This window comes from Rhineura floridana, chromosome 2 (genome assembly GCF_030035675.1).
Source record: "Rhineura floridana isolate rRhiFlo1 chromosome 2, rRhiFlo1.hap2, whole genome shotgun sequence".
Lineage (NCBI taxonomy): Eukaryota > Metazoa > Chordata > Lepidosauria > Squamata > Rhineuridae > Rhineura > Rhineura floridana.
The window spans coordinates 109,270,471-109,296,218 of record NC_084481.1 but is presented as its reverse complement, the minus strand read 5'-3'; the positions used below and the strand labels follow the sequence as shown (position 1 = coordinate 109,296,218).

The window sequence follows — 25,748 nt, the reverse complement described above, 5'->3', positions numbered from 1 at the left end:
GAGGGAAGGCTCCAGGGTATACATAAAAGTCTGAAAGAGCAGTAGCTGGTTCACTGACATTGATGTAGGTGTGTGGGAAGAGCGTTCCCTGACACTGAAGAGAATGGAATATCCCCTGCTTATGCGGAGCTCCAATATATGCATTAGAGTCCATAGATCAGGGACAGGGAACCCTTTTCAGCCCAGGGACCACATTCCTTTGTTGACAGCCTTCCAGGAGCTTCATGCCAGTGGTGGGCAGGGCCAGAGGCAAAAGTGGGTGGAACAACAGATGTAACTCTTACCTTTCATGCAAAAGTCAGAGGTTTACGCACACGCACACACACACACACCCCTCCATCCTCCACGAGGACACATCCCAGGCAGCCAAAAGCCCCTGAGGGCATGAAGCAGGGCTGGTGAGGGACATGGCCTGAAGAGACATCTGAGGGATGAATAAAGACACCTGGAGGTCCATATTCAGCTCACATCCAAGATTCCCCACCTCTGCTGTACATGGGGATGGGAGTGAGGATAGGAGGGAGTGGTTTGCTCAACACCAGCTAATGAGTCCATGGCACAAGCAAGGAGCTTTCTGATTTATAGCACAGTCTCTAAGACAACACCAGTTCCTGCACACTTACACAGTGCATATCAAGGGTCTGGCAGCTCTTCTGGCATTCAGCTCCAATGCTGCCTACAGTGGCATTTCTGCAGTCAAAGTAGACCATGGGGGCAATACAGGCTAGCAGGGAGAAAAGAGAAAATGTGACATAAGAGATGAAAGAACTGTTTGAAGAGAAGTGTGCTATGGTTTGCAGAATTATAATTTATAAAGTGCTATGAGTTCTGCACCAATTTGAAGCTTTTAAAGAATACAATCTTCCAGTGAATATACAATAATTGTATTCCTTGTCCAGTTGTATTTTTGTAACCATCTGCACAATAAAGGCTACTAATTAAAAAAAAACCTTGCAGCCCAATCCTATGCATCCTTCCAAGATGAAAAGTAAGTGTACATTAAATATTTTATAGGCATAGATATATTTTTCTTACTTGGCTTTGAGTCACCATCACCAATGCAGTTCAACTTTCCTTGGCTACATGTGCTGTGTTAAAGAAAAGAGAATTATGTTTGCTTTTATATAATTTTTATTTATTGAAATAGTTCTAATCTGCACTTTCATAACAGTATATCAAGCCAGTATGCAACATATGAAATATAATAAAATCAGTAAAAGCATCCTCAAAATAAATAAATAAATAAAAAGACAGTAACTTGAATCCTCTTACCACAAGACACCAACGTCGTGGAGCACTTCACCAGAGAGGACAGGCGTTCCTTTGTAATAGCAGGGGCATTTGTTAGCAGGCACACATTTTCCAGAGTCATCCATGTAGGTTCCACTTTCACATGTGCATCCATCAACTGGGACAAATTTGACATTGCAGGTGACATCAGGTTCACTCAGGGATCGGCAGGTAGGTTGACAGGAATGGATAGTATAACTGTAATTCAGGGATTTGGGGCACAAAGTGGTGTATTTGGCTGGAAGGAGAAAACAAACAGCATTATTTATTTATTCATTGAAAGCATATCTGCAGCCTGTCTTTTGGTCCTAAGACACTTCCCCCAGCTCCTTCAGTAGTTTACAAACAAGGATTAAAAATGGTCAGTTAAAATATTAAAGGGAGAATACAATATCTGCATATAGTTAAATGACTACTGAAACTGAAGTAAGGAAGCTTCAGGAGGGCATTTCAGTTACATGGCCACAACTGAAAAGGTCGTGTCACTACTGTCCACCTGCCACACTGTGATGGAGAGACATAGAGCAGGGCCTCAGTTGTTGATCTGAAAGTGTGGGCAGATTCATACGGGTAAAGGTGGTCCTTTAGATATCCAGGTTGCAGACTACTTAGAGATTTAATGGTCAAGACCAGTACTTGGAATTGAGAGCCGAAGCAAATAGGCAGCCAATTAAAATGGAATAGTATTACTGATGTGTTCCATACATGTACCTCAGTTAGTGGTATGGTTGCTGCATTTTGAACCAATTGGAGTTTGAAAGGCACCTCTGCATAGAGTGCATTACAGAAATCTAGTCTGGAATGAATGTCCATGACAAGGTTTGTAATTTTCTAGGAATGTGGTAGCTGGAAATCATTAGAAAAAAATATGCCCTGAAGTCTATTCCTTCAAAGCATCACCAGCAAGACTAGGAAAATGCTAAAATTCATTGGCAGAAAAGTTCTTTCATTTAATCCCTGAGAAGTCCTGCTCAGAACACTTACAACAGACATTGGTCCTCCATCCTACAAGTTGAATTCCTTTGGCTGCACAGGCTGTGACATAGGAGGAGAGGGCAGCACACATGCAATCCTCACTTCTCTCACAGTTGCAGGTGTCAAACATGCAATTCTAGTAAAATGGAAAGTGCTCTTATTAAAAACAATTCTTTCAAAGTCAATTCACTTTATGTTTTTCCTACCATTTCTCAGCTTTACTAGATTAGATTTCACTTGTAACATTTTTCAGACTGTCTGACTTATATCCTATTCAGAGTAGTCTCCTATCCAAGTAGCAGGCGGGCCCTGACATACTTGGCTTCAGCAGCAGAAATGCATCATATGCCTTCAGACCATTTTGGCACTATAACAATTCCTGATCCAAATTTGATTTTCTGTTCTGACTGTTTTGACTTTCCCTATTGACAGTCTTACATTTTAGTCCATTACTGGAAAGGAAAATTAACACTTTTTGCAAGCAATTCAGGATTGTAAGTATTAACTTCAAAACAAAAATGCAGTGAAGTATCAATTGTAGTATATGTTAAATAAAAGGGGGGAGGAGTTTAATGATATTCAGGCCCAGAAACAGAGGATTCAAACATTCATCCGGCATGGAAGTCTTCAAGCCAGTTTACACATACATAAGCAACACTTCATTTCCCATCAGTTGAATACTCCATTGAAAAGTTTTGTACGTGAGGGGATATGGCAGGGGTGGGAAACCTTTGGCCCTCCAGATGTTGCTGAACTGCGTATCCCATCAGCTCCAGCAAGCATGGCCAATGTCCAGGGATGATGGCAGTTGTAGTGCAGCAACATCTGGCAGGCCAAAGGCATACCTGTGATATGGAATGACATGAAAACCTTGTTTGTTGTATTTGATTTGTAATGGCCAATTCACAAATGGAATCACTATTGATATCAAGCGATGAACATGCATTTGTGAACTAGACCTTAGAATATTCCTGTGCCTTCTAGTCAGATGGGCTCTTCTCCTAGACTTCAGAAGGTCTGAAATCTCTTTGAAATTCTTTCACATCAGCTCAACTCCTGGACATTCTGTGGATAGTCTCTGGCCAGTAAGCCAAGACTTCTCTGTGTGCACATGGCCCATGTTTGTTGCCCTTACTCTCATACCAGTTTCATCTTACCTCACAACTGCTCCCCCTCCAGTTATGGATATCTGCTTTTCTCTGTGTGACCACATACCTTGTCTCATTGCTGAAATGAGCAAAGGTATGGATTGGACTCCAGTTACCCAACATTTATGACATCCTCTAAACCACAGCCATTTAGTTTCACCCTCTTGACCATGTACTAACAGTTTGCTTCCTCATGGATCAAGGGTAGTCAGCTAGGTCCTCTTCAGATGTTTTCGACTACCACTCTCATCAGTCCCAGTAAGCATGGCCAATGGTTATGAATGATGGGAGTTGTAACCCAAAATATCTGCAGGCCACCAAGTTGATTACCCCTGTCATAGATACTTTTAAGCTCTCTCCAGCCAACTTTTGATTTTTAAGAGGTAACAGCCGGTTTAGTACCGTGTGATGAGCAGCTGGATTCACTGAGGGATGGCATGTAGCAAAAGGTCCTTCAGAGTCAGTCAGCAATCCACACCAATGATGGGCGTACTTTTCTACAAAGAGAAGAAATTAATCCATATCACTTTGAGAATGTCTACAGGTGCAACCGGCAGCTTACATCTCTGACTCAGGTTAAGATATCCTGGTGTTGCAACAATACTTACTTTGCTCACTGCAGTATTTGCTGAACCTGCCAGAGCCACTGATTGAGAAAGGAAATGATCTAAATCTTGAATATATGCATGCTACAGATACACGAGACACACAATTCTGCATAGGGCCATTAGTTTACAGACTACTTTCAAAACATACAAGCAACAATCTGAAAAAAAAAGGCGTGCACAACCCACTTATTTCAATGGGCTTAGACATGCCTAACTTTTCTTTTCAGATTGCAGGCACTGGATCTTAATTTGCAAGGTTTCGGTGTTATTTCCCTGTTTTTCCCCTTTATTAATATTTCATTTTCAGTAAGTTCTTCTATTTCTATCAATCCCCGCCTTCTGACCTAGGTAGAATAATAGGTTAAAATGTTTGTGTGTCTTGCTTATAATACTCAAAAGATGCCTACCATTTTCAATGCTAAGCGTGCAAGGGTCCTCAAAATTCTGTCTGATATTGGGACATGCAGCCTGAATTTTCCAGGTGTTAGCAAATGCAGGTGCTGTTCCTTCCACTACTCCATTTATGGCTGTGAAGTCATCTATCTGGCGGCTGTCAAAATTTCCACAGAGCCCTTTAAAAGAAACCCAAAGAGTTTTATAATAGTTCAGGAAATAATAAATACATTGCCTCTGGAGCATTTCACATATCTTGTTTTTGTTTTAACAATATTTCTTACCACAGGTCCTCCCTTTGAAAGATGGATCCAGATGAATATACAATTGCATAATGGGTATGAGCTGGATTTCTAGTTGAAGGCCAAAGTTTGTATGCACCACGATGAAGAAAGATGAAGGTCTGAAGATGGTTACATTAGCTATGGATAAAGAAGACACCATTATTGTGAGATTCATAGTTGTAACTGCCATCTAATCTTCAGGAAATGAGGAACCAAATTTGTGAAGGTCAGTTTAAGCAATCACATTGGCATGTTGAGAATGTGAGTTGAATGGATGTGTGTAGGGCTTGATACAAGCTAAAACAGTTATATGATTACTTTTAGCTTGTGTCCAACCATCAGCTCAATCCACATTGACCATACCACTGCTTACTCCAGTTGTGATGATTATGTAGTGGTGTCAGATGAGAGAATAATGTAACTTCTTCAGCAGCCTCTACTGAACAAATCATAACCATCAAAGGCCTGGGGAAACACAATCAAATTGCCTGGCACCAAAAAGATAACAGAGATGATGCCACCACAGAAAAAGTCTTATTTCTGGTAGCCAACTCCATACGGTTGTTGTTATGTGCCTTCAAGTCAATTTCAACTTATGGCGACCATATGAATCAGCGACCTCCAATAGCATCTGTTATAAATCACCCTGTTCAGATCTTGTAAGTTCAGGTCTGTGGCTTCCTTTATGGAATCAATCCATCTCTTGTTTGGTCTTCTCTTTTTCTACTCGCTTCTGTTTTTCCCAGCATTATTGTCTTTTCTAGTGAATCATGTCTTCTCATTATGTGTCCAAAGTACGATAACCTCAGTTTCATCATTTTAGTTTCTAGTAATAGTTCTGGTTTAATTTGTTCTAACACCCAATTATTTGTCTTTTTCACAGTCCATGGTATCCGTAAAACTCTCCTCTAACACCACATTTCAAATGAGTTGATTTTTCTCTTATCCGCTTTTTTCACTGTCCAACTTTCACATCCATACATAGAGATCGGGAATACCATGGTCTGAATGATCCTGACTTTAGTGTTCAATGATACAGAGGCCTTTTTTTAAAAAAAAGATCTCAACTGATAAGCGGGTTCCTTTAGGTGATGGCAGGCCTTCATGTACTCTGATCTCAGTTACTGAGATTGTATGGGGCCTTATAATAAACACCAGCAGTAAATGGTGCTTGGAAACAAACTGGGAGCCACTGAAGATCTTCAAGGTGAACTATGCTCATTATAGGGTTAACTATATTTTAGGTGAACTATGGCCATACTACCCTGAACATGCCCAATCTCATCTGATCTCGGAAGCTAAGCAGGCTCAGGCCTGGTTAGTACTTGGATGGGAGAAAGCCTGGGAATACTGGGTGCCATAGGCTTAGAGGAAGGCAATGGTAAACCACCTCTGAATACCTCTTACCATGAAAAGCCTATGTATATAAAATTCATAGGGTCGCCATATGCCAACACGCCATAAGTTGTAATCGACTTGAAGGCATATAACAACAAAATGCTCATTATGGGGACTCCTGGTTAACAAACTGGCTGCTGGACCAGTTGAAGTTTCCAAAGACTTTTTAAAGGTAGTCTTTCATATAATGCATTATATTATCGTAACTGAAGATGGATGTTATTCAAGCATGATTAATCATAAGAGAACCATTTATTTCCAGGGGAAACCTCTATACAAACCCAAATTTCTTTTTCCAGCAGAAATGAAAAAAGGAGATAGTAACCAAATCAAATCTTGGGTTGGCAATCTTCTGGATTGGCAAGCCATTCTGCTGAACTCACTCCTAAAATGTCAAAACTTTTAAGGCTGCTCGAGAAGATAGAAGTTTCTGGTGTGCAACATACCTGCTGAGATAGGCAGCTGAGTGTAGAGCCAGTTGACAAATACAGCACCATTAGGCTTGACCACAATGCTCTGGTGACAAAGATCAAAGGAATAATAATGAGTGTAGTTATAAATCACACCATAATTTCATGATCTGGTAAAGATAGAAAGATAATATCCCCATGTGGGTCCTGAACAATCCTATTGACCGGTTTTGGCCCGCTTGCATTGGCTGCCTATATGTTTCCGGGCTTGATTCAAGGTGCTGGTTTTAACCTATAAAGCCTTACATGGCCTGGGACCACGATACTTGATGGAACGCCTCTCCCGATATGAACCTACCTGTACACTGCGCTCAACATCGAAGGCCCTTCTCCGGGTGCCCACTCAGAGGGAAGCCCGGAGGATGGTAACAAGAAAAAGGGCCTTCTCAGTGGTGGCCCCCGAATTGTGGAATAATCTCCCTGATCAGGTACGCCTGGCGCCAACATTGTTGTCTTTTCGGCGCCAGGTTAAGACCTACCTCTTCTCCCAGGCATTCTAGCATTTTAGCCTTTTAGTACTGTAGTATTTAGCATTTTGTATTTTTAGTATTTTAGTATTTTAGTTCAGTATAGGTTTTTTGGAAATTTAATGTTATGTTTTTGATTAATTGATTAATGTGTGGTTTTTAAATTGTATGTTGATATTTTGATGTTGTGAACCGCCCAGAGAGCTTCGGCTATGGGGCGGTATAAACATTTAATAAATAATAATAATAAATAATTGACAGTGTTTGCTTTTATTATTTAAAATCTTAGCTAGTTATTCCCCCTCTCCTCCTTCTTACAAAGAATTGCTTTGAGGACATTCTTCCAACTCATTTAAAACACATTTTGTAGTCATCTAATTGAACTTTTGTAGGAATTAAATCATCCTGCTTTTCATGGACCTGATGCCTTTCCTGAGCTGATTGTTGTCAGGAGTAGAAATGTGAAGGCCTGGAAAGAAAACTGGGAAAAGAAATTCTTGAATTTTTCATTTTTTCCATGCCTTCACAATTCCAGTCAGGAGACTGCCATTGTCTCTTTGCAGTAGCTACACCTAAATTGGGATCTGCTCATGGAAGAGCCCCTTTTGCAGAGACTCCTGCTGACAGAAAAGTGGAAGTGGATACCATTTTCACTAGTTTCCCCTGCATCTTATTGCACCACTTCCCATGCCATTCCAGAAGGTCTTGCAACTCTCTAGAGCAGCTTTTTGGTAGGGGCAGGGTTGGGCAGGAGGAAAGGGGAATCAGCAAAAATAACCTCTCTCCACTTCTATGGGGAGTTCTCTGGATCTGACCCACTGTCTTTTTGGCCTGAGTACCTAAGGCTCAATATAGACAGCTCATTATTCTGACAGAAAATAGCAATTCTTGAAATGGCTGACAAAAGCAAGTTATCTTCACTTTACATTAGGGATGTAAGAGAATTCTGCCAAAAAAGAAATAGGAATGGAAATTGTTGATGTTTGCTTATTTGTCCAATGTCCAGGACAGAAATCAATCCAGCAAATACAATCAGAATTTGCTATTGTTACATTCAGTCTGCAAGCGATACATAATTAATTACGTCTTCCCCACATTTCTATTGTGTTTCCTTTGCAATGAAATGAAAGGGGTTGAATAACATAATGACAGCATAATTACATAATTTAAATAATTAAGGGTGTAAATTAAATAAGTTACATAATTTCACCACAGTGGACAGTGTGATGAATAACATACTTTTTGGCAGAAGATGAACTGCAGCGGAACAGAAACAGTGCTGCATGTGACAAATACAGGGTGGAACGGAATACAATGCCTTCTTACATAAGGATTATTTTACAAACTTTTCATACAGATTCTGTTGCTACTGTCCCTTGAACCAACTTGGCTTATAAGGTATCTTCTGCCCATTGGTTTGGAAACTTACAGTCTGCCCTCCATTGATGTTGAGGGCCACCATCTTTAAGCATGTCTCAGTCTCTGTCAGGCCACATCTGCGGAGTTCTCCAAGAACAGTAAATGTGTCTTCTTCACAAAACTATAAAAAAACAACCCAGCATTTACCATCTGCATCACAGACTTACTGCAACAGAGCCTATAATTTAAGATTGCACTGAGAAATTACTGCAGACACACAGTCGAACATTTCTTAAGCTCAAAAGTATTTTGCAGTTAGGATTTGTCTTAACTTCTTAGAAGGGTTGTTTTAGCTAAGAAAACTGATTTTGGGTCTTTTAAGGGAGAGAGTAAACATTTTGAATCAAAGCTACTGAAACAGGAAAATATGGCACTTTGTGGATATTGAATGTTTCAGGCTTCTTAAAAATAAGCAAGCAAACACTCCTGGTTGTTTCAGGGCATTTTCATAATCCTTTAGTTTAATGTGTGGCATCTCCCTGATCTAATCACTTCAACTAAAATATGTTACAGGAAGGGTTCTATATTCTTTTAAAAAGTACTCTCTAGCTTGGTTCCAGACATTGCTCCTACCTGCACAAGCACCCCTTAATAGGAGTTCCTCTCAGAGTATCAATATCTATTATGTTGCCTACAATACTGCTTTAGGGGAAATGACAGTGCCGTGATGAAGAAGCAATAAGGATGTGAGATGGATTTAAAACTTAGAAGAAAGAAGAAACTGAATAAACGGTGTGAAATGATATCCAAAACAAGGTATTTACCTCAGGAACAATTATTCGATTTTAAAATCCCACAAATGAAGATATGTGTGTGTGTGTGTGTGACTGGTGTCTGCGTGTGTAGTGCAGTGGAGATGGGGACATTTTTGCTCATTATAGCAATGGTAAATCCCAGATGACTTGCCTTTGAAAGAACGTAAGTACAGTCTCCATGGACATTATAACGTTTTTCATCATAAGTGGAGATGTGTGATCCACCTTCTACTGAGCAAATGCCTGGACATGGAAGTTCTGTGCAGCTCCACTGGCCTCCAGCACAGGAACTTGAAAGAAAGGAAGAAAGAGAATCCAGATGAAGACACAAAGATTTTTACGGGATTTATTTTTACTCAATTAGCTTGTATTGTTTTGCTCCAGCTCCATGCTTTGTATCTTTTGTGGAAACAAACATTTGTAGAGTGTAGGTGCAAGTACTGTTTTATGTTGTAAGAGTCAATGCGTACTAATTTAAAAATTGCGTTGGGAACCACAGCTCATTGGTAAGCATATATTTTACATACGGAAGGTCCCAGGTTCAACTCTGGGGCTCTCTAGTTAAAAGGATCAGGTGGCAGATGATGAATAAGACTTCTGTCTGCGGGTCAGAGTAGACAACAGTGGTCAAGATGAACAAATAGTCTAATCTGGTATAAGGTAGTTTCCTAGGTTCCTATTTTTACTGAAGAATTTTAGCTTTATTTATTTATTTATCTGTTATTTGATTTATATCCCGCCCTTCCTCCCAGCAGGAGCCTAGGGCGGCAATGAGGTGAAAGCCACTAGTAAACAATCTCAGTGGTTATCCTGACCAAATTGAATTGTACAGAAGAGTGGTTTCATTTTATCATACCCAAATAGCAGGTTAATATTTGACAGTGGCTAGCAGAAACCTTATGGATAAGAATAATGTGGCAAGCAGGAGAGTACACTGTAAGTTGGAGTATGGCCACTAGACCAGGACCAGGATCAGGAATCTGTCACAAATATAGTTGAACTCTGACTGGGAACCAAGTTTGGGAATCACTCATTTTAATAATTGGACAGTGCTTTTTAAATGTTGAAATCATGGGTGAAGGCTAGATTCTTACACAAAGTATTAGTTCATAATATGAAAGGATGTAAATTACCAGGAACGACAGTTGTCTGAATAAGTTGTCCCTGGAGCATAGGATTTGCCATTGTAAACACAGGAACACTGCTCAAGGGGGATGCAGCCAGCATTGTTGATGTCGTCATATACAGTTCCTAAAGGAATAAATAACACAAACATTACGATAAATATTTTTAACACATGTCAAAAGACAGTTGGCTACATGAAGAACTCAAGAAGGGGAAGCCATTATTGGATCTGACCTTCGACCAAAAGTGCTCCCCACCCTTGTGCAAGATGGGAAACAAGCACAGCTTCCCTGAGACAGAAAGTAATCATGAATAATAATCAAGAACAACATGCCTTTTCTGCAAGAGATTTCCTTGCCTGCACTGTTCATACCATGAGATGAGTGCCCCATTTAGATGAATGACACTTACTCTTGAGCAAATGTGTAAAAGGCTTCAGCCACTACAATGGTGTGAGATGAACGTGGAAGCTTACCTGGTGGACAGAAACAGCCATCCACACAGTGGTCCTCACACAGCTGAGATCTTTCAGAGTTGGTGCAAGTGTCAGTACAGGGTGATCCACATTCCTGATATTGCATGTTGAAAGAGCATGCCATTGCTGAAAGGAAGGATATTAATTCTAATTCAGTCCCCTTTCTATAAGTATGGCGTAATCTGCTTTAAAAAAATAAAGCCTTATAGTGAACCAGTGTTAAGTAGAGAAGTACTATTAGCTACCTTCTATGAGTTGCACATTATGCTTTTGGCCAGGTAACTCCCAGTGGCATGCACTTTCTTTTGTAAGCACATGCCACTAATGCTGAATGTTTTGACTGTGGCCTGTTATAATTTAATTCCAGGGATTTTTTCATTATGCTAGGGAATAATGGGACGCCTCCACCCTCATTCGACTAGCTTTCCTGTTGCGCCTTATGTCATATGATGCCAAGCATGGGAAAGATCAAGCCATGGGGAAAATTTCAAGCTCTGGCTTGAATGTGATACTGTTTGAATTTGGCACCTTATTATGTGATCCTGCATGGTAACAGAAAAAGGCACCAAATTAAAACAAAGCCAAATTCAAGCTATGACTGCAAATGAAGAATGTGCTCCTGATTCTTTCTTTGCAAAAATGACTTGAATTTGGTGCTTTTTGAATTCAAGTCACAGCTGGCAAGGAAAAGTCTTCCCTTGTAGCTACAGTTTAGAAAATGCCTGACATCGTATGATGCTCCTGATGTCATAAAATGTGAGGTGATTGAGAGGTGCGAAGCCCGTCCACCTGTCAAAGTGGCCCATGCAGGGGAAACCATTATTAGATCTGACCTTCCAGCCATCAGTGCTCCCCACCATTGTGCAAGAGAACAGCCCTACACAACACTTTTCCAACCAGGCATATATTGTGGTTTGTCATGTGCTCAACTGTGTATACACTTTGTTTCTGCAGCCTAAAGCAGCCTAGTTGGTATTCACCATACATTTGTTCTCCCCCTCCAAACAATATTTTCATATCTGTTTCTGAACACATCTACCTATGGGCTTTCTTTCCTTCTTTGATACATTATTGTTCAAGAAGTGGGACTGTGGAAAGGGGACCTCTCAAAAGCAGGAACAATATGAGCTGGGGGCTCTGCATTGACTTCACTCCTCTGCATGGATTAATCAGCTTGGAAAAGTTACTTTTTTGAACTACAGCTCCCATCAGCCCAATCCAGTGGCCGTGCTGGCTGGGGCTGATGGGAGTTGTAGTTCAAAAAAGTAACTTTTCCAAGCTCTGATTAATCCATGGATCATGGATACATCATTAAACCAAGATGGATTATACACCATTAAATTACTTTATTTGCCATTGATTATCTATGATTTACACTTACGGCAAAGGTCTGGGGTTCTCCAGTTCTGGGGCTGCCCGCCAGCATGAGCACACTGCCGGGAATATTCAGCAAAAGTGTTACAGAGACAGGAGGTTACATCAGCTTGGTCACAGATGCACAGGTCTTGTACACAAGATTCAATGTAGTCATCGACCCCCACCAGAGCATTACACTCAGAGAATGAAGGGCCAGTTAATACTTGTTGACAAACATCCTAGATGGAAAAGGAAAACCAAAATATTTTATTAAGATAACACAGTCTGCGAATTCAAGAAGGTTTATTTTTAATGCTGAAAAATTGATCTTGGATCAGGGAATCTGCGGCTTTCCAGATGTTGTTGAACTCAACATCTCTGATCAGCGGCTATGGTGGCTGGAGCCAATGGGAACTGGAGTCCAGAAATATCTGAAGAGCCACAGGTGTCCCATCCCTGACTTGGATGATGATACCATCAGTGTATATGGCATTTTGTAAAGTGCCATAAAATATAAGGGAAAAAAGTCAGTTTCTTGCACCAAGGAGTTTATAATATAAATTTCAGGAGGAGGGGGTGGGGTTTTCTCTGCCACGGCATCTGGCAACTCTTTCTTAAGACTCTAGCATCTTTCTGGAAAAAAATGAATGCAAACCATAAGAATAAGCAAAGAAATTCTTACATATTCATCAGTGCAGTTGCTCAGAGAGGACGGTGTAGGATCCTCACAGTCTTCTGTTGGCCCATTCAGCTTCTGCATATTCCCAAACTGCAAAACAGTTATCTGGGCACCTGTAATTAAAAACAACAACACATAAATCCATGACATTAAAAAGATTTATACTGAAAGAGTGTTTCCTGTACAGGTTCTCTTCCAGGAATTCCATTCCAATTTGGCAAATGAGAATTCATAGGGATGTCCACATGGCTGTTTCTCCTACTCTTAGTAAAGCATTATAACACAACTTGGTGTTCAGTAAATATTATTGTGGAAAACAAGATGGTTTTCCCTTTGGGACATCCCCCAATACTCTACTTAATATACTAGCGGGAAGGACTGTGTAGTTCACTGGCTCTCAGCAGCAGTCTCTGTCAGCTGATTTGACAGTAGAGAACCAGCATGAACTGAAGCACTTTCAATAGGGGAGGAGCTAATCACAGTATTTTTTTGAAATTAGGTTCATCGAAGCCACTTTTCCATGGGTGGATCCTGTACGGCTAAGGCAATGTTTAAACAACCCAATTATGTGGGTAGGGGTCCCAACTTCAGATTTGATTTTCAGGAGAGCTGTCTATTCCATGGAGAAATCATGTGATTGTCCCTCATGTCCCAACAAAATCGTTGTCTCATTTTAATTATTTACTGCAGCTGTCTGGGAGCTGTTCACATAAAAGCAGCTCCCATGTGGCAAAGGTAACATTCAAAGGACCCTTGAATATATACAAACTCAGTGAATAAGTGCTGACATGATGGTAGCAAGAATCAGCCAAGAAAGAAGGGAAACAAGAGGGAGGTATCAGCATTCTCAGTTTGCAGAAATTTAAAAAAAAAAAACCTTACAGGGGAATCTTCAGTCCCCCCTTCCCCCAGAACAGCCCAATGAGGGTATGCTGAGTGGCCACAGAATGCTGAATGTCTGCTAGGGAGGGAAAAAAGAAAAAACTGGAGAAGAGGGAATGGGGTGGAGACTTCTGGAAGAGACTGGCTTGCTGGAACCCTGAACAGGGGCACCACACATTGCAATATATTTTGTGTGCACTTGTATCCAGTATAGGTATCATAATGGTTTCTTTCCCTGAAATTAACTTCCAGTAAGGTATTAGAAGAAGAATTTTCTTGTGGGTATGCCTCACATTTCTCATGTTTGCTTTTGTACTGCAGTGCTTAAAGAGGAACACATGGAGTGGGGAGAAAGATACACAGAGTCCAGACATCCCACATATGAGTCCTCCACTGGGCCTTCTCGAAATGCACCTGGAAGGTACTCTCACTGCTGTTTGTGCTGCTTTTTGCAATATGTAAAGCAATATGTAAAGCCGTTCAGTTGTGGGAAAATATACACTGAAACTGACACTGGAAATTATGTGGCTGAGTTTCCCGCATTTATTTATTTATTATTTATTTATATCCCGCCCTTCCTCCCAGCAGGAGCCCAGGGCGGAGTTGGAGGAAATCACGGAAGTCAGCACACCCGGAGTGCAATGGATGAGCCTCACCTTAGGAAAACCACCTTTGAGATCATGGCATCTTCCCTGCTAGGTCATTCCTCCTTGTTAAGTGAGATTATGATTGAAAGGGGTCTATATATTAAAATAAAGCACAGCCTCTTATATCCCAGGGAACTGAAGTACATTACAACACAAAACTTGGGAAAATGAAATCAGTCCTTGACATGGTACAGTCCTGTCATATGATTATACCATCTCGGATTTCAGGGAGAGAAAGCTAGCCCTCTCTCTGACCTGTAAGCTTTTCACTTGAGATTATTTTGATGGAGTGGTTTAGGGAGCTTTTTGTAAGCAACTCTTCTCCATGTGAAATCTGAGGTAATATGGTAGGGTTCCAAATGCAAAAAAGGTCAGGGCTTCTGCACCTTTAATAGTTGTGTAGAAGAGGGAATGTCAGCATGACAGATGTTAAAGTCGATAGTTTAGTTCTCAGCTGCTTTCATAAAAAACCTGAAATGGAAAGGCTAGGAAAGACCTTTGCCTGAGAGAACCCAGAGAATTACCACCAGTAATATTAGACAGTACTGGACAAAATGCTGAACAGACTGTAGCTCCAAAGCACTGGGTGAATGATGCTGACGTAAAAACAGTGAGTACCCAACTTCAAGAAGTAGTGTTTTTGATACTTACTGTTTGAAAAGAACTCATTGTATGTTGGAATGCCATTGAAATCCCCACAAAGCCCACAGGTCTGATTGGCATATTTTTCATCAAGTTCCAGCTGAAATTATATAGGAGAAAGTTGATAAAAGTTAATAGGCTCTCCATTATATAGACGGAAAATCCAAGACAGCAGCTGCACTAGATACACCAAAATAGTTTCCATCAACGTTGTGTTTCAACAATCTAATTTAAATTTAGTGAACAGAAAATTGGTGTTTCATTTGTTTGTCTCAGTCAGTGTTTGCTATTCATAATAACCTAGTTTTCAATGTAATATTTATAAGAGAAACAGCTCCCTCTCCCCCCTTTATGCTTTCTAGACTTTGGAGCCCCTCTCCCCAATTTACAGAGAATGTTATAGCCTATAAATGTAAAACTTTACTGTTTATTTATTTATTAGATTTATATCCCACCCTTCCTCCCAGTAGGAGCCCAAGGCGGTATGCTAGAAAATGAAAAATTGAAGTAACAGGTGGTACCGCCAGCAAACATGTGACTATGTTAAATGTGTAATCGAAATGTGTTTCATCTTTAAAAATAGAGATAACATGTCAAGTGGGAACTTCTTGTATGCAAACTACAAATAGGATATCTATGGGAAGTAAGAACTTATTGTGAACTGAGTAGAATGACAGATATGCTGCTTACACACACACACACACGCGAGCAACAGGAATAAACATAGCAAATAACATTCTACATCTTCATGCCCAGTCTGAGGACTTGGGGCCAAACTAAGCATTCTCTTATGTAGCATGAAACTATGCATCTCATTTCTCCTTCATTACAGGCAAAGTGGGGGGTTCTTACTGGGCAAGCAGCAGGTGAGGCTTATCTCTTCACTCCCCTCCCACCCCCCATGATTCAAACAGAGATCTTTTTCCCCACCCAAGCATGGCTGAAAGCCTTAAAAAATAATCCCCTTTTTTCCTAAGACTCTGCAGAGGGATCTCAGTTTTGATCATGGGAGAGTGGAGCAAAGAGATAAGCTCCCATCTCCACATGCTGCCTTCCCAGAAAGAATCCCGTCCCCCATTCCAGTAACTAAGTAAAGAAAAACAACTGCATACTATGTATTAAGCAAACATCTAGTTTGGTCCTTAGAAGCAATTACTTAGGGAGAGTCTTTTCATTAGTTACTGAATATGTGCAATGTGAACTTTCATGAAGTGGGTGAGTTTGCAGTAGAGCATGCTGCAAGTATCCTACTCAACAAACTGCTGAATGGTATGGAAATGGACTGCCTTCAAGTCAATTCCGACTTATGGTGACCCTGTAAACAGGGTTTTCATGGTAAGTGGTATTCTGAGGTGGTTTACCATTGCCTTCCTCTGAGGCTGAGAGGCAGTGACTGGCCCAAGGTCACCCAGTGAGCTTCATGGCTGTGTGGGGATTTGAACCCTGTTCTCCCTGATCATAGTCCAACACTCTAACTACTATGCCACACTGGTACAATAATTTTATTTCTAATTTTATTTAGGGGATATAATATATATTACTAATAAACAGATGCTGAGTTACGATGGTTGTGAAGCCAAAACAGGGCTACTGGGAAAAAAAAGGGAGAAAGCATGGCTGGCTGGAACACTGAACAGGAAATTCTACACTGAAATATTCTGCTGGGGATCCCATTTGTCAATAATCTATATTATGCAGCACTTACCATTAGGCTATCTTTTTCATTCCACATTAAGGTTAGGCCTGACTTGACAGTCAGTTTCATATAGACGGTAAATTTCTCAATATTGAAACCTGTTCCACTGTAAGGCAGCTGAACCCTGATAAGAAAGCATCAGAAATACTGAATGTATGTAACTTAAGACAATGAGGCAGGCAGCTTCCTCTCAGGACATGTAATTCTGCCAAATCTCCATCAGGAGTGATTGAATGATTGAGTCACAGAACTCACCGCAGAATTGCTCATGCCCAGCTATGACCACAGCCGCAAATCATGTCTAGAGGCAGCTAGCAGCCTCCTTCTCTGAGGATGGGAAGTTTGAGCTCACAACAACCTCTAATTGTTTCATTAATAATGCATTTCTCATGGTACACCAACAATTCTCTTGTAGCACACCAGTGCGCCCTGGTATGCAGTTTGGGAATTTCTAAGTTAGTTGGGTGTGGGACCACAGATTGATCCTGAACATGGCATCACTCCAACCACTGGCTGGCATCAGGCAGGACACTGACACATGCACATATTAGAAGTGGCTACCATGATTCTAGCGATCAAGTTTAGTGGGTGTTAGATAATTGTGGTGGTGGGGGAGTGAGCTACCTGCCTATTAAGGAGCCTATTTGAGGAAATGGCTCTGTTTAGGACACAGGCCTATGTTGTTACCTTTCACCATTCACCACAATGGTATCTGGTTCCATTTCAAAATCTATCCCATCCAGCCTCATGGTGACAGAGCTGATTGTGGGAGTGTTTCCCACCACTGTGCGCCTGATCTGGATGTTGAAGTCCTCAAAAGCAGTGTTGCAATGGGAGGCAAAGACATAGTTGCAGGTCCCGGGGAAGTGATAGATGTCCCCATCAAAGGTCTTGAAGTGGAAGTGGCCCCACGTGCTACAGATGTGCCTGTTGTGAGCTGAGTTGAAGGCTGCGGATTCACAAGAGGTTGTAAAGGTACATGTCCTATGTTAATGTGAATATCATTATCTACATTTCTTGTTGATGACAGTTTGATTTCTTAAGGTCTTTTCCTATGCCTGCTTACATAGTGACATTACTAGCATATCATCCATTTAAAAGTTTTTTGTTCCTTGCCTGCTTTTGCCCTGGTTGGGTGCTGATATTTCTGTTGGTTTCTGTATGTGCTCAGCTCAGAAGTAGGCTGACATTGATACCAGATTTCCTCTAGACCAGAGTGGGGAACCTGTGGTCCTCCAGGTGTTGTTGGACTCCAGCTCTCATCACTGCCAACCAGCATAGCCAACAGTCTGAGATAATAGGACCTGGAATTCAGCAACATCTGGAGGGTCACAGATTTCCTGCCGCTTATCTAAGCCAAGCTGAGTGGGAAGAAGAGACAAGAGCAAGACCCATGATCCCTCAAGTTACTCTCTTGTTCAGCATCAACTGGAGACCTAGGGTCCTGACAGGGTCCTACATGCTCAGTACAGCAGTGGAAGGCATGTGCCCTTTTGTTTCCCACAACTGGATTCAGATTTCACTGCATGCGAGAAACTGCATGCAAATTAAGTTTAAATTAAGGAACAGAGGATCTGACATGGTGTAATGTGTTATTTAACACTGAAAGGGAACTAAAACGTCTAAAAAGGGGGAGGAGGGGAGTGTACAGTCCTATTTATTATGAAAAATTTACAATAGTAAAATAATCTTCAGAACTGAAAGAAACATAGTATACTCAGTCTGACTCCTTGTAGTCATTGCGCTGACCTTTGGTGGCTGTCACAATGGGCTACCTTCACACACACATTCACACACACAAAACTTGGGGCAGGAATTAAGTAATCCCGTCACAATGAGAAATATGTAGGTGCTTTCCAAGTGACAGCACAACAGGAAAGCAAATAGTTTAGATTTCAGTTATCTCTTTGCTCTAGATTGAGATCCGCCAAAGGCTAGAAGGAAGTGTGAGACGTATCCCTTTACTTCTACCTTTCATTAGGAGTGGGCAAATATTGGCAGATATATCCCAAGTCTCAAACTAAGAGTGCTGCACTGGACATTTCTTCTGTTTTCTTTTTCTTTTTTACCATTCTCCATCAGTTAATGAGAAAGAAGTTGCATGCAAAAATTATCGAAGGGGATATAATATTTCCATGAAATTCTCATAAATGGAGGGTAGGGATGGATGAATCCGTCCATTTCAGTTTCTCTAAGTTTGTCATTTTTCCAGTCTTCAGAGAATCATAGAATGGTAGAGTTGGAAGGGGCCTATAAGGCCATCAAATTCAGTTCTCCACATCAGTCTGTCATTTTTTTGTGTATGCAAAAAAAAGGCCTCATGATAATTCATCAGTTTAGGGCAAATTTCCCCTAATATACACATTTTATATACAATTTTGCTTAATGTATACCTTCAGCAAGGCATTTCCTCCTACTATAATGCATTATGTATATTATTTTCACTATTATATGCATTTATATGCACACTTTATACCATTATATGCGTTTTGTACACTTCATTTGGCTGGAGAACTGCATAATTTGGAGAAGTGTAAATTCTGAAAGATGGCTGTGTTTCAGTTCATATCTTGTTTCAGAAAGAGCCAATCAGGTAAATTTGCCTATAAATGCAAACTGAATCAAATTTCTCCACCATCACTAGTGGGATGCAATGATTTTGTTGTGCTTTCTTTACTTTTGAGGTGGCCAATTGGTGTTTGGGAGTGTCCTTTCTTTCATTTTAAAAATTATCTCTCTAGTGGTCTCCATTCTGCAGCCTTCCAGGGTGCCCATGTTTTCTCAAAATTCATGACATCTTTGGCTGAGCTTTATTTAATTTTATTTATAGTCCAATTCTATGCATTTCTGTTCAGAAGCAAGTCCCACTGAGTTCAATGGACCTTACTCCCATGCTCCCTTACTCATTTACTAAATGAGTAAAGAATTCTAGCCCTTCTCCGGGTGCCTACTCTGAGGGAAGCTCAAAGAATGGCAATAACACCTTCTCAGTGGTGGCCCTCAAATTATGGAATTATTTCTCTAATGAGGTGCGCCTGGCACCAACAATGTTATCTTTTCGGCGCCAGGTCAAGACTTTCCTCTTCTCCCAGGCATTTTAGCATGTGTTTTTAAATTGCTTTTTAAAAATGTGTTTTTAAATTTGTATATTTGTTTTTAATGTTTTTAATTGTTGTAAACCTCTCAGACAACTTTGTCTATGGGGCGGTATACAAATGCAATAAATAAATAAATAGCCTAAAAAATGTTTTGAGTCAGCTTACAGATAAAAATAAAGATCAAACTAAACGAAACCCATAAAGTGACAAACAAAATAAAAGCCACAACAAGAGTAAAAACAGTATAGCAACAAATAACAAAACTGTTCAGGTAAAATCCCAAATCTAAACCCAGCACAAAAAACAACAACCCAGCAATATGCCATGCTAACATACCTGAGTATTTTAACCATTTACCTGGGACCAAAAACTGATAAGGTATGGTGCCAGGTGTACAGACCCAAGGAGGGCATTACACAGACAGGAAATGCATTGTTTTCCAAGTCTGCCAAGGTGTTTTTGTCTCATTAGTTACCTGATGAATCATCTTCCTATCTATTCATCTGTTTCTTAACTTTATCCATTTTGCCTTTCTTATGAACATATCAGATAGATACAAAGGAATGACTAATACAATTCCATTTATAGACTTACATGTTATTACTGGTGTTGTCGTCAATGGTGGGATGATGGTAACCTTTCCAGGTACACCTTCTGTGCTAGAAGCTACAAAAGGAACAAAAAAACATAATTTGTATGTATGTTCATTGGTGTGGCTGGGGCTGATGGGAGTTGTAGTTCAAAAAAGTAACTTTTCCAAGCTCTGTGTGTGCATATATATTTGTCTCTGTGTGTCTATATTATTTTTTTTTGAGATTATGATCCATAATCCAGGCTTTCAGGGGTTAGAAAAGCACTTTTGGGGGAAGGTTGCAATCCAAAAGTGACCCACAAAAGCCTTAGAGAAGCACACCTACCACAAAGTGTAAAAGAACAGGAGTCACTGAGATTGTTGGAGAGTCTAAATATAGAAGCTACTGAAAGTCATTCTCTTCTCTGCATTAATTATATTGAAATTGTAGACACGCCTTTTGCTTTCAGTTTGTATACCAAATTAACAGAACTTGTGAATTGGCACAATCCACCCAAAGTTAAGCATTTTAAAATCCCCTGGATTTCACTGGGAAAGTTAAGTGCACGTTTAAGCTTTCCCACTGAAATAAATTATATTTAAAAGTGCTTTCATTGTAGGGCATATGATCTATACAGCAACCCTACACCAGTTTCATATCACTTTTAAGTGTCACGGAATACATAGGTACATAAAAAGCTGCTTGTACTGAATCAGACCCTTGGTATTATCAACAGTGCCTGGTAGCAATTCTCTAGGGTGTCAGGCAGGGGTCTTTCCCAGCCCCACCTGAGACACCACGGACTGAACCTGGGACTTTTAGCACAGAAAGTGCATGCTCTACCACTAAGCTACAGACTGTTTGTTCCCCATAATGATTTCTGACCAACATTTAAACCATCATAATAGGAGCAATTTTGGTTCTGGAGGGCCTTACGGTAACAAGAAATTATACAGCCCTGAGAGTGGCTGTATACTATAGCCAGCATGGATTTTTCGCATTCCGCAATGTTAATTTGAAAATACCCCCCTTCCCATTAGCTCATTTGAAAACAAAACTTTACAAAACTAATACAGTAGGGCCCTGCTTTTCTGCGGCCCGCTTTTCGGTGTTCTGCTAATACAGCGGTTTTCAATTGCAGTAAGGCCCCACTCATATGGCGTTTGTTCTGCTTTTACAGCGTTTTTTGGGTGTCAGGCGCCATTTTATTGATGCAGTTCCGCTTTTCGGTGGGTTTCACTTTTCGGCGGGGGTCTGGAACGTAACCCGCCGTATGAGTGGGGCCCTACTGTAGTCCTGAACTCAGAAATGCTTGCTTAACAACCCTATCAATTTTCATGGCAATAAACAAAACAGTCAGAAAGAATCGAGAGTTCAAAGTCTAAAGAGAGAGAGAAAAAACCCAGACCCCTTTTGGACTTTTTTCTCTGAGTTCTCATAATCTGTTGAAATTCATTAAAAATCAGCCATGGTCATACAGTACCTGTTATCCTGTTACTGACCTTGCCCCATACACTGACCTTCATCTTCTGCAGTTTAAAAGTTAAAAAATGCCTGGCTGATTTTTAATTAATTTAATAAATTTGGGCTGGGACCCTATGATAAGCCCAGGCATGCTCAGTAAGAACCAACTGTCAGTGTTCTAAAAGCCAGACTTCCAGCTGCTTGGCTTGGCTAATCAGGGGGCCACACCCACACCAGACTTTGATTTCACTTGAGACAGTCATGGCTTCTCTCAGAGAATCCTGGGAAGTGTAGTTTGTGAAGGGTGCTGAGAGGAGATTCCTGTTCCCCTGAGAGAGCTCCAGTGGCCAGACTGGTTTAATAGTCAGCTGCTCTGACTGAAGGTCTATGAGGGGAACAGGGTGTCTCCTAGCAACTCTCAGCACCCTTCACTAACTACACTTCCCAGGATTCTTTGAGAGAAGCCATGACTGTCCAAAGTGAAATAAAGACCTGGTGTGGATATGGCCAGGACAGCTTTGGTTTAAATTTGGGTGGGAGGCTACATGTGCCTGCTGTAGAATAAAAAGGTGGGGGAAATCCTGAAAAGCAATGACACTATTCACAATGTTTTCCATTTGGAAAGGAAAGGGGCTTCCCCTCTGCCCAGTGCCCACCCACCCAATCTCCTACCCTCTCCCTTCCTACCCTCCCTGCCCCTCCCCCAGGTCAGTGTTGGATTACAACCTGGGAGACAAGGGTTCAAATCCCCACACAGCCATGGAGCTCACTGGGTGACTTTGGGCCAGTCACTGCCTCTTATCCTCAGAGGAAGGCAATAGTAAAACCACCTCTGAATACCATTTACCATGAAAACCCTATTCATAGGGTCGTCGTAAGTCAGGATCGACTTGAAGGCAGTCATTTCCATTTTCAAACATGATTGACCAGAAATATATCCCACTGAACTCAAAAAGGATGCAACTGATCAAACCCACCCTCCCTTCTCCTCCTTCCTATCTCCTCCCTCTTGCCCCTTCCTTCCCCTCCAAGCTAATTCTTCCAAGCGACATAGGAAGTAGATTGGACTGTGAAAGACCAACCCAAATTGTGTTTGCATTTTGACCAATTTGTAGGGCAGTCTAATATCTCAGAGAAGAGGTCAGATCTCCTGCTCCCCTGGTGCATTCACTATAGCTGCCCAATTTCCCTGCTTTTTAAAGTTTGATAGAAATATCTGTAGGCTATAGGTACGTTCTTAAACCGCAAGGTTTTTTTTGCCTATTAGTGAATATTCTATATACCTGATTTTCAAACTGAAGAAAAAGTCAATATTAAGGATGACCTTTCTTTCTAAAACTGACTGGTGACTGTCATTTATTAAATTGTAAAGGAGCTCACATTTAAAAGAATTTATGTCCCTCCATCAAACAGGGTCAGCACCAGATTGGGGGGCTTGAAATGGTGTTGAGGATGGTCCCACCCCCAACACATACATGTCAACAAGGGCAGGGTAGGACATTATATTTTGGGTAGATTAAAATGGGAAGCAACTGCCACAGATGGGAGCTGAACTTGTTCCTATTCAAAAGTGGCATTGCTATCTGCTGCTTAAAAGCTTCTGGGGTAATGAATGATGGCACATGCTAGGTTGGGCCAGAGCTTGGAAAAGTTACTTTTTTGAACTACAACTCCCATCAGTCCCAGCCAGCATGGTCACTGGGCTGATGGGAGTTGTAGTTCAACAAAGTAACTTTTCCAAGCTCTGGGTTGGGCCAATGAAGAATGCCCAACATAGCTGACTGCTGGCACCACACCTACTTTCAGTTGCCCAAGCTGGAAGGCCTAGGACACAATCTAACTGAAGATATTTTGGTATAAGTCTTACAGATGTCAGTGGAGGCTTAATTAATGCCTAAAAATTAGACAAATATATATAAAACTCAAGAAAGCATCCCTCATTCAGGTCAATGGGAAATTGTATTGACATAAGAGGCTTTGCCTATAATAAAAAGGAATGAACCTGGCACAAGCCCTCTAAATATCCAGCCTTCTAGTCCTATTGATAGGAAGTGATATTGATTTTAATGGAACTTGCTTCCAAAATAGTTTTCTTAGGACAGGGTGTTTATTCGTATAAAATCAAAATGTATCCCAGCCTGGGAATCTCATACCTGCTCTGAAAAAGCTCTACTCCTTCATCAGTTGTGCAGGTTGTAATTCATCATCATTTCTCCTTTCTTTTTCATAACTATTTCACATTTTCCAATCCTGAACTTTGGCACTGAATATAGGCTGTGGACCTAAATCCTGGTAAGGACCTTTACATATTAACTAATTCCCAGCATGTAATTCACATGACGTCATTAATGTTTCTTGACCCAAAGGAAGCTCTGGTACCCTTTAAAATGTAATGATACAGAGAACATTCGGGACTAAGCAGGGGTTCTGATTCTTCTGCTATGCTGCCCTTTTTGTGCCTCTTCTGTGGTATCTCTTAGCCAATGTAATCCAGGAAATGGAATGAGAGATCTGAATTAAAAGATGAGTTCAAGCACAAAGACTTGTAAATGACTCTCAGACCCATTTGTAAATTAGAGATGGTTGCAGTACTTTTTTTTCTGGGGTGGTAAAATTTGAATTTTGTGTTTGGGAACTATTTCATGTAAAAATAACACACACATATCAGAATTTACACATCAAATACATGCATGGGAACTGGGCCTCAAAGAGGTAATGCAAAGTGGTAGATAAAGAGAGACTTTGGAGTTTAGAAATTGTACATTCTAATATACACCTTTAAAAAGCTTGAGAAGACATCAGAGAAATCTTGCATGTTAGTATTCTGATAGACTTCTAACCAGGAGATATATATTTTATGCTATATAATGCAACCAAATTATTATTTTTTTAACAGAAGCTCATATTTTTAGTGAAAGGGCAACTTTCAAGGAGAGGAACAATTATACTGTTCTATTCAGTCCCCAAAGCTGTCTTCATCAGGATGTCACTAAATGTTTGTGCTTCAGGCATAGCTAAATTAAAATACCCCAGTCAATAGAGAAGCGTTAAATATTTAACTGAAACAGTATGAACAGGGAGAAAACTAATTGAAATTCAAACATGTGTATGGCTCACAAAACAAAATGAGTTATAATTTTAAAAGTGAATTAAGATATCTAATTGCATTGGCTTTCTTAATTGAAAGCAAAAGCATTTTTACCTTTCTGTTGGATGCTGCAGACCATTAACGTTAGGGCCCATAATGGCACCCTCAGCCCTCTACCAAACCCCATACTGAATGGAGTTTGGTGCAAAGACACTCAGCCGGCTTCTGGCCAGAAGGACTAGTTCATCTGTACTCTCAGAGTCTTATATAGCAGGAGATTTTGGATATTTTCCCAGCTTGTTTGACAGGGTCTAATAAGGTGGGGCTGTGAGGATCTTAGTAGATGCTGGGGTAAATAGAGGATGCTCTTCCAGTTCCTTGATGACTGGCCAAGCATGTTTGCCTTTGGGGAGGTGTATTATTTTTTTGTCAAGGTTCCATCTAATAAAGGAAACTAGAAATAAATAGCAAAAAGGTAATATTTCTTCCCCAGAAAAAGCCACTGAAGATCCTGGAAAAAGTCAAAGATCTTTTGAGTCAGCATGTGGTTTTCTGAATGACAGACAGGTCACTGTTGAGGATTCTGGTTACTATGTTAAGTGATGCCCATCAATTGTGGCAAAAAACTCCTTTTCCTTGTCCAAGAGGAGAGTCAGCAGGGAACAGTGCAGAGAATGACAACATCCCTTTTCTATACACCAGGTTGCCTGTAGGATGCTATGTTGATCCCAAAGGTAGCTACGGTAAGAGCAGAACGAGACTTTGCCTTTAATTTAAAAAGCAGGCATATGAGCTAGCTAGCATAGTATTTGCTGCT

General features: G+C 40.7%; 1 protein-coding gene and 1 pseudogene across 1 annotated transcript in view; one reads left to right on the top strand and one right to left on the bottom strand.

Annotated features, from left to right (window-relative positions):
• Nucleotides 1–25,118, bottom strand: part of LOC133377980 (mucin-5B-like) — a 79,506-nt gene extending 54,388 nt beyond the window's left edge. Inside the window, exons 1-19 of the mRNA XM_061612767.1 lie at nt 25,046–25,118; nt 20,402–20,473; nt 17,397–17,658; nt 16,719–16,833; nt 15,023–15,113; nt 12,846–12,955; nt 12,189–12,402; nt 10,808–10,933; nt 10,341–10,458; nt 9,359–9,497; nt 8,463–8,573; nt 6,543–6,612; nt 4,699–4,836; nt 4,429–4,593; nt 3,816–3,910; nt 2,275–2,401; nt 1,273–1,528; nt 1,036–1,088; nt 624–724 (exon numbers count right to left, since the gene is read on the bottom strand). Coding sequence (XP_061468751.1) covers nt 624–724; nt 1,036–1,088; nt 1,273–1,528; nt 2,275–2,401; nt 3,816–3,910; nt 4,429–4,593; nt 4,699–4,836; nt 6,543–6,612; nt 8,463–8,573; nt 9,359–9,497; nt 10,341–10,458; nt 10,808–10,933; nt 12,189–12,402; nt 12,846–12,955; nt 15,023–15,113; nt 16,719–16,833; nt 17,397–17,658; nt 20,402–20,473; nt 25,046–25,118 — 2,436 coding nt within the window. The remainder of the gene's footprint in view (nt 1–623; nt 725–1,035; nt 1,089–1,272; nt 1,529–2,274; nt 2,402–3,815; nt 3,911–4,428; nt 4,594–4,698; nt 4,837–6,542; nt 6,613–8,462; nt 8,574–9,358; nt 9,498–10,340; nt 10,459–10,807; nt 10,934–12,188; nt 12,403–12,845; nt 12,956–15,022; nt 15,114–16,718; nt 16,834–17,396; nt 17,659–20,401; nt 20,474–25,045) is intronic.
• Nucleotides 5,946–6,064, top strand: LOC133378561 (5S ribosomal RNA; annotated as a pseudogene).
• Nucleotides 25,119–25,748: the final 630 nt, after the last annotated feature.